This window comes from Oncorhynchus nerka, linkage group LG14 (genome assembly GCF_034236695.1).
Source record: "Oncorhynchus nerka isolate Pitt River linkage group LG14, Oner_Uvic_2.0, whole genome shotgun sequence".
In the NCBI taxonomy this organism is placed as follows: domain Eukaryota; kingdom Metazoa; phylum Chordata; class Actinopteri; order Salmoniformes; family Salmonidae; genus Oncorhynchus; species Oncorhynchus nerka.
In genome coordinates this window covers 77,176,810-77,186,431 of record NC_088409.1, presented here as the reverse complement: position 1 = coordinate 77,186,431, position 9,622 = coordinate 77,176,810, and the positions used below count along the sequence as shown (strand labels likewise).

The 9,622-nt window shown below is 41.6% G+C and overlaps 1 protein-coding gene across 3 annotated transcripts in view; it reads left to right on the top strand.

Moving 5' to 3' along the window:
* The first annotated feature begins 255 nt into the window (after positions 1–255).
* LOC115141920 (serine/threonine-protein kinase ULK2-like) overlaps positions 256–9,622 on the top strand; it is an 81,857-nt gene continuing 72,490 nt past the window's right edge. Inside the window, exons 1-3 of one of the 3 annotated variants that reach the window (XM_029681317.2) lie at positions 256–1,579; positions 8,800–8,892; positions 9,081–9,122. In XM_029681317.2, the coding sequence (XP_029537177.1) occupies positions 1,490–1,579; positions 8,800–8,892; positions 9,081–9,122 (225 nt within the window). In that variant the 5' untranslated portion in view covers positions 256–1,489. The remainder of the gene's footprint in view (positions 1,580–8,799; positions 8,893–9,080; positions 9,123–9,622) is intronic. The other 2 variants (XM_065000437.1, XM_065000436.1) reach the window with 2 other exon arrangements.

Genomic DNA, 9,622 nt, shown 5'->3' with positions numbered 1-9,622 from the left:
TGTGACTGTGAAGTTATTTTGGAGGGAGCTAAGTAATTACATATTTAATTGAATTAATACGATCCATATATTTACAATGAAGGATGTAATATGTTGTTATTCAAATTAAATCAATGCTACAAAGCGAGATTTTAGTTCTGGGCTAACGGAGATGACCGATGACACCATGGAACTATCATTCGTGGCGGAGGGTATATTGCGCATTGACGTAGTCCGCGGAGGGATATGGTGTAAAATATGTGTCACGGTACTCTTTTCGCAATTTGCTCTGTATTGACATTGGTAGCGTGTCAGCAGACAACGCTGTACCTGGTCAATGTGATGGGAAGGGACAAGACGAAACCAAAATGAAATTTCAGGTGAAGCGTAATAAGGGACATACGTTGAATGGTTTTACTTGTCGTACTGTAAAGGTTAACTTGAATCGGTTGCCATTTTCTTGCTGACCCAATGATTTTCGCCCTGTGACTGAGATGTGATGGCCCAATGATGAAAATCAAGGAATTTGAATAGATGCATTTTGGATTACATTGAAGAGAATCGCACGAACATCAATGTTTTCGAAGAGGAGAGACGTCACCTGGTTTGAACATCTCGCCACAAGAGGACTATTATGACAGCGTTAGCTGGCTGTGACTTACACAAATTCTATTCAAACTCATTGGTGTTGCATGTCATAGTTTTTCAGGCACATGTATAACGTTAGGCCTGTATTTTGTATTTTCGTGCGATAATCTGAAAATCACAAATTGATGTCCGTCCATTCAATTGATATTCTGTTTAGTTAGCATGAAGCTAACGTTAAAGGTAGCTAGCTAGCTAACTATATAAAATGTTGTTAGCATGGTTGCTTGCCAGCTACAATGCATGGACAACAAGACGCTTGTCGTCGCAGCATGTCACTCTGGTTATATAGTTGAAGTGTTTGTGGGTGTTTGAAGCTTGCAATCTATTTATCCAGGACACTTGACATCATGTAGAATGTCTGGCAAAGCAGTTTTTGAGCTAATTTGTTTGCCATCTAACTGCATATTTAACTAGCCAGTTTGCAACGCTAGCAATCTGGATCAGAAAATGACAGCTGGCAGTAGGGACTGACATTGTGTACCTTGGGATTGTGGCCAGCCATGCGTACAGCTGACTGCAGTGTCTGATTGTGGAAATAGTTCAAGGTAAAGCCTTATATAATCTGTTGTAATTGGCTACTGACAGGGAAGAATTTGACACTAGCTCCAGTTTTTCATCCCATTTTAACGTCAGTTCATGATCAGTTGCATCATCACCTGGCTGTTTCTCAGGCAATTTCAAAGGTGGACTGGAATGCATGCTTGTCCTTGTAAAACTGACTTGTATTCTGTTAACGCCACAATCACTAGTTTGCTTGACAGCTAAATCAAGGTTCCACTATCAAAAGAGAGCATCCTTCAAAGTGCATTACTGAAGAAAGAACCTTTTGACACCTGACCTAAATTGGACAGTTACGTTGACAATGGAGACTGTTGGAGACTTTGAATACAGCAGAAAGGACCTGGTGGGACATGGTGCTTTTGCTGTGGTGTTCAAAGGAAGGCACAGAAAGGTAAATATCTGGAACATTAAAGGTCTGCATCTCCATCTTTCCCATTGCATTGCTTGTCTCCTCCCTACTCCTTCCCTACCTTCCCTCTCCTCTATTTTTCTCTGAGGTTATGTGAGAGTGGTGACGTTTATATAAATCTGGGTCAATGGCATTGCACTGCAGTAAATTAACTGTCATTTGGCATCATTTTGTTTAGTTTTCCTTCAACTAACTAGATGTTTAAATATTTGTTATTAGTGATGCAAGTATTGCAATGAAATACAATTATATCCATTTACAGGCTTACCTTATTCAAATATAACAATGTTATTTACATGTTTGATTATGCATGTTATTGTTTCATAAGCCTCGATCATGCGATGTTGTGCAATCTTGCGTTATGGTCTGGCACTGGGGTGCATTGAGATGCCAGCCGTTCATTCATGAAACGGATGACTCAAACGGCAGTGAATAGCTCACTGACGTAGCCAGCCTTGACAAGGTGGAGAGAAAGGAGCATGTCTTCTTGTTTTTCTCCATCTTCAGTGATGATATGAGCCATGATAATAGTCTACACATCAATGCTTTCTTGACAGTGTTTTTTTTTTAATGACCAATACAATGAGATGATAGTCTAGTGATGATACATTCGTTCTATTAGCTTGATTGGTCACACACCAGTGATAACAAAGCATCTTGACTGACTGACAGGACTGTGGTGACTGTCCATGATGGGGATGTGGACCAAACTGTTCTGTTGATCAAGGCGCAGCTGAAGGACGGTCAGAGAGGAGAGAATGTTACTTATGTCTGAGCCTGCTCCACATCTATCTCACTGTGTGATGCTTCCAGGAATGATGTCACCATGCTACCCTATTGCCACAGTTGCTCGCGAGTCTGTGTATCCACATCCATTCCCCCCCACATTGTCGGCAAAGCATTTTAGTGTCTCCCCTCTTAACAATGGAGAGACTTTTTAAAATTAACATTTTAGTTAATTTAGTACAATTCTACACATTTTGCCATAGGGTTGGAGAGAGACTCACCTGACAAAATCAATGGGGGGCCCCCAGCAGGTAATTCTATGCTAATAACAAGTTTGGATAGCTGTCTGCAAAACTAATTTAGCAATCTAAAATAGTTTAGCTGATATGGACTAAATGACTGACTGTCAGTGTCTTACATAACAAGGGAAAGCCTGGTAATGCACAACCAAATTTCAAAATTGCACCTTGTGTATTCTAACTCGCAACAGTAAGTTGACACACATAATTAGTTCCTAAATTGAAACTGGAAATTGATCCGAGGGCCTTCATGCGGCCCACGGGCTGACAGTTGCCCATCCCTGATTTAGACAGTGGGACCTCGTTTGCATTTGCCTGTTGTCTTTTCTATTCTGGATTTTGTCTGCTAAATTACTAAAATGTAAATTTCTCTCGCTACATTGGTGACCCAGGTGGGATCTAGGGCTGGGCGGTATACCTGTATTTTACGATATACTGATTGATACATGGAGGAGCTCTTTGGGTTTTTACTTCTATATGGTATTTTAATATTTTGTTAAATGGGATAGGCCGTGTGTAACATCCATTCTTATAGTTTACTTCGCTAATTGAGTCATCTCTTTCTGCTCTCTCTCCATGCCGCTTTCCACACAGACCTAACCCTGCCCCTTGTCACTCAAGGAGTGCATTTGTTGTTCCTCGACCATGAGACACTTGCATTCAGTCTGCATGGTCAATGCAGCACATGCAACAATGTTGATGACAATGATGCTGTTTTCACTTAGCTTCTTAGTATAACTCCACTAGCCTTCTATAATTACACTATTAGTTTGTTTCTTACGATACAAACTAGCTGTTTGCAGATGTATTTTCTTAGCAAGTTGGGCCTAAATCTTCTTAGCCACTAATTGCTAGTTAGCTAACTAGTCAGAACAAAGGTAATTAGCTATACAGCCTGATAATACAGTTTCAGTGATGGTATAGACTTAAATCATGCTTGTGCAAAAGTATCTTCTAAAGCAAAGCGGAAAGTGCAAAGGATGAATATGTTAGCTACATGAAGTAGCTAAGAGAAAACATTCAATGTAGTCAAAGATTATAGGGTCTCCTAGGAAACACTTGTCAACACTTTGCTTCCTAACCTGTCACAATAACTCCTCCCTGGCGTTTTCATTAGTTGTCGGTACTATTATATTATACTATTATAACTATAGAATTAGAATAATCATTCTATTTCTATGATTCCAACAGTTCAAGTAAAAACATTGTCACATCCTCCGAATACAACATGTGTAGACCTTACATTGAAATGCTGATTTTACAAGCCCTTAACCAACAATGCAGTTTTAGGAAAAAAAAGTGTTAAGTATTTCCTATAAACGATAAAAAATAGTCGTACCCCCAATAAAGGTGATTTTCCCAATAAATTACTGGGAGTTTATATATGGAGTGTGCGACTCTTTAAAAATAAAAAATAAAAGTTTATTTGCCATTAGTCAGCACCTCCACACAAAATAATGTTTCTGGGTGTGCGCCAGCTCATGTTTTTTAAGGAAGTATTTACTAAAATCAACTGAAGTAAAAATAAATAAATAATTAAACAGAAACAATAAAATAACAGTAGCGAGGCTATACGCAGGGGGTACTGGTACAGATTCAATGTGCGGGGCACTGGTTAGTCAAGGTTATTGAGGTAGCCTATGGGGCCTGGGCACAAATGGTCCTAAAGAGAAGCATGTGTTGATGACCGTCTCCATCAGAGGTCTAGGATTTTGGCATTTCTGGACTGTGCCCTCTACGACACTTGCTATACAGTGCATTCGGAAAGTATTCAGACCCCTTGATTCCACATTTTGTTACATTACAGCCTTATTCTAAAGTTGACAAACATTTTTTATTTTATCAATCTCCACATAATACCCCATAATGACAAAGCAGTTTTTTGCTAATTCACAAAAAATAGAAACAGAAATACCCTATTTATGAGTAATACCTTATTTATTCAGAGTTCAGGGGTATCCTGTTTCCATTGTTCATCCTTGAGATGTTTTTACAACTTGGAGTCCATGTGTTGTCAATTTAATTGATTGGACATGATTTGGAAAAGCACACATCTGTCTATATATGGTCCCACAGTTGACAGTGCATGTCAGAGAAAAAACCAAGCCGTAAGGTGGAAGGAATTGTCCGTAGAGCTCCGTGGCAGGATTGTGTCGAGGCAGCGATCTGGGGAAGGGTACTTAAAAATTCTGCAGCATTGAAGGTCCCCAAGAAGACAGTGAACTCAGAGCTGGCTGCCGGGTCTAACTGAGCAATCGGGAAAGAAGGGCTTTGGTCAGGGAGGTGACCAAGAGCCCGATGATCACTTTGACAGAGCTACAGAGTTCCTCTGTGGAGATGGGAGAACATTCCAGAAGAACAACCATATCTGCAGCACTCCAGCAATCAGGCCTTAATGGCGGTGGCCTGAAGGAAGGCACTCCTTGGTAAAAGGCATATGACAACCCACGTGTATTTTTCCAAAAGAAACCCAAAGGACTCTCAGACCATGGTTAACAGTATTGTCTGGTCTGATGAAACCAAGACTAACCACCAGGGTAGCCTAGTGGTTAGGGCGTTGGACTAGTAACCGGAAGGTTGCAAGTTCAAACCCCCGAGCTGACAAGGTACTGACTTGCCTGGTTAAGGTACTGACTTGCCTGGTTAAATAAAGGTAAAAAAAAAGATATATAAAAAATGCCAAGCTTCACGTCTGGAGGAAACCTGGCACCATCCCTATGGCGAAGCATGATGGTGGCATCATCATGCTGTGGGGATGTTTTTCAGCTGCAGGGACTGGGAGACTAGTTAGGATCGAGAGAAAGATGAACAGAGCAAAGTACAGAGTTCCTTGATGAAAACCTGCTCCAGAGTGCTTGGGACCTCAGACTGTGACAAAGGTTCACCTTCAAACAGGACAACCACCCTAAGCACACAGCCAAGAGAATGCTGGAGTGGCTTTCTAAATGTCCTTGAGTGGTCCAGCCAGAGCCTGTACTTGAACCCGATCTAACATTTCTGAAGAGACCTGAAAATAGCTGTGCAGTGAAGCTCCCCATCCAACCTGACAGAGCTTGAGAGTATCTGCAGAGAAAAGTGGGAGAAATTCCCCAAATACAGGTGCCAAGCTTGTAGCATCATAACCAAGAACACTCAAGGCTGTAATCACTGCCAAAGGTGCTTCAAAAAAGTTTTCCGGGGGTTTTCATTTATAAATTGCAAAAATTTCAAATCTGTTTTTGCTTTGTCATTATACTGTATTGTGTGTAGATTGAGACAAAACTATTTAGTACATTTTGGAATAAGGCTGTAACAACAAAATGTGGAAAAAGTCAAAGGGTCTGAATACTTTCAGAATACACTGTACATTGTTTGGTAGGTTACACAAATACTGCCTGAGACACCTGATTTTTGTCTCTGTGCTCAATAAACTGTGAAACACTGTGTGATGGTGTTCTTTGTTCGCATGCGTGAAATGTACGTTATGCAAAACATGTCTCGCACTGTCATTTTTGGCAGAATACGATTTTGGCACTTTTAGAAGGTTAGTAGGGAAGTGAATCATTTAAACCACTTAAATATACTCACATTGTATTTGAAACTCAAATATTCATTTCCCAACTGCTTTAAAAAAATAATCCTACAGGCTCTTTAACATTCTCCATACCTTCTATTCCAATGCATCAACATTAGGCATGCCCACCAAACTTTATTGTATTGCTGAGCACATTGTACAACTATTTTGAGGGAAAGTTGTATTTCTTCCCTTGCAATACAGTACCAGTCAAAAGTTTGGACATACCTACTCATTCAATGGTTTTTCTTTATTTTTGCTATTTTCAACATTTTAGAATAATGGTGAAGACATCAAAACTATGAGTTAACACACACATGGAATCACGTAGTAACCAAAATAAACAAATATTTTTTATTCTTCAATGTAGCCACCATTTGCCTTGACGACAGCTTTGCCCACTTTTGGCATTCTCTCAACCAGCTTCATGGGGTAGTCACCTGGAATGCTTTTCCAACAGTTGAAAGAGTTCCCACATATGCTGAGCAATTGTTGGGTGATTTTTCTTCACTCTGTGGTCCAACTCATCCCAAACCATCTCAATTGGGTTGAGGTCGGGTGATTGTGGAGGCCAGGTCATCTGATGCAGCACTCCATCACTCTTCTTCTTGGTCAAATAGCCCTTGCACAGCCTGGAGGTGTATTTTGGGTTATTGTCCTGTTGAAAAACAAATGACACTGAGCGCAAGCCAGATGGGATTGTATATCGCTGCACAATGCTGTGGTAGCCATGCTGGTTAAGTGTACCATCAAATTCTAAATAAATCATTGACAGTGTCAACTGCAAAGCACCCCCACACCATTACACCACCTCCTCCATACTTCACGGTTGGAACCACACATGCGGAGATCATCTGTTCACCTGCTCAGCATCTCACAAAGACATGGCTGTTGGAACCAAACATCTCAAATTTGGACTCATCAGACCAAATGACAGATTTCCACCGGTCTAATGTCCATTGCCTATGTTTCTTGGCCAAGCAAATCTCTTCTTCTTACTGGTGTCCTTTAGTAGTGGTTTCTTTGCAGCAATTCAACCACAAAGGCCTGATTTCACGTGGTCTCCTCTGAACAGTTGATGTTGAAATGTGTCTGTTACTTGAACTCTGTGAAGCATTTATTTGGGCTACAATCTTAGGTGCAGTTAACAGCAACTTATCCTCTGCAGCAGAGGTAACTCTGGGTCTTCCTTTCCTGTGGCTTTCCTCATGAGAGCTAGTTTCATCATATCGCCTGATGGTTTTTGCGACTGCACTTGAAGAAACTTTCAAAGTTCTTGAAATGTTCCATATTGACTGACCTTCATGTCCTTTAAAGTCATGATGGGACTGTCTTTTGCTTATTATAAGATGGCGCCAAAAAACATGGCTGATGTTTTACATTCTCCCAACAAATTGTGCCATTTTAGTTTTTTTTGCATTTTCTTTAACTTATTTTTTAACTTATTTTGTTTGTATTGTTGCTGCTACTGTCTCTTAAGACCGAAATAACTTCTGGACATCAGAACAGCGATTACTCACCGCGGACTGGAAGAAACTTTTTCCTTTTAACGAGTCCGACGAGAAGGATATCCTGCTTTCACTGGAACATGCTCAGATCCTCGCCTTTTGCGTGAAGAAATTATGCAGGAAAAGGCGCCGCGGACCAGGCATCCTTTTGAAGATCTGTAGGCGAGCGAGTAAACTCCAACTGCCATCCGTTTTTCTTGCTAACGTGCAATCTTTGGATAATACAATTGATGACCTATGATTAAGATTATCCTACCAACGGGACATTAAAAACGAACTTATGTTTCACCGAGACATGGCTGAACGACGATACGGACAATATAGAGCTAGCGGGATTTTCCATGCACCGGCAGAATAGAGACGCTACCTCTGGTAAGACAAGGGGTGGGGGTGTGTGTCTTTGTCAATAACAGCTGGTGTGCGATGTCTAATATTAAAGAAGTCTCAAGGTATTGCTTGCCTAAGGTAGAGTACCTTATGATAAGCTGTAGACCACACTATCTACTAACAAATGTTATTGTCACCATAAGAATGTTTTGCTCTCATTTACAAACAAATTCTTATTTACAATGACGGCCTACCCCGGCCAAACCCTACCTCGGACAATGCTGGGCCAGTTGTGCACCGCCCTGTGTGACTCGCAATCACCGGCCGTGATGCAGTGCCTTACATCGTTGCACCACTCGGGAGACCAAACAAGATAGCCCTATTTGGTAAAATACCAAATCCATATTATGGCAAGTACAGCTCAAATAAGCAAAGAGAAATGACAGTCCATTAAGACATTAAGGTCGGTCAATCCGGAAAATTGGAAGTTTCTTCAAGTGCAGTTGCAAAAACCATCAAGCGCATGATAACTCATTTGACTGTTTCTTCATTCAGTCTATCTGATAGAAACTTAAGAAACCTGTGTTTGGTTTATTGTCCAAGATATCCCCATGTATCTCTCTCACAAATGATGATACACAGTGCACACAAAGCAATTAAAGGCCAGTTGGCCTGAGCTTTACACACACAAGCTTCCCTTGGCATTAGTGTAAGTGATTGAGGAACTGAACATGTTTAAAGGGATTTTAACTAGTTGTTCCTTTATGTCACTCCTTTCTCCGACTGCAGAAGACTGATTGGGAGGTGGCGGTCAAGAGCATTACCAAGAAGAACCTCTCCAAGTCCCAGATCCTGCTTGGCAAGGAAATCAAAATCCTCAAAGTGAGTAGTATGCTTAACCTAATTCCTTCTCACTTATCTTGGAAACGTATTTAAAGAATGAGTTGACATCGATCTTCCATTAGTCATCATGTTTGACTGAAAGGCCTTGACTTATAAATCGAAATAGAAGCCAGTTGTCACGTCAAAGGTACAGTAGCTAATGCATCACTGATGTACTTGTTTTCCAGGAACTTCAACATGAGAACATTGTGGCGCTTTATGATGTCCAGGTAAGTCCTTATCTTGTTTTCCATTGAAGTAAGGTAGAGCTCAGTTGATTGCAGGTATTCCGAGTGTGTCTACTGTGTTAGCCTAGCATCACTACCACAGCCGAGTTGGCCTAGCGTCACTACCACAGCTGCCGAGTTGGCCTAGCGTCACTACCACAGCTGCCGAGTTGGCCTAGCGTCACTACCACAACTGCCGAGTTGGCCTAGCGTCACTACCACAGCTGCCGAGTTGGCCTAGCGTCACTACCACAGCTGCCGAGTTGGCCTAGCGTCACTACCACAGCTGCCGAGTTGGCCTAGCGTCACTACCACAGCTGCCGAGTTGGCCTAGCGTCACTACCACAGCTGCCGAGTTGGCCTAGCGTCACTACCACAGCTGCCGAGTTGGCCTAGCGTCACTACCACAGCTGCCGAGTTGGCCTAGCGTCACTACCACAGCTGCCGAGTTGGCCTAGCGTCACTACCACAGCTGCCGAGTTGGCCTAGCGTCACTACCACAG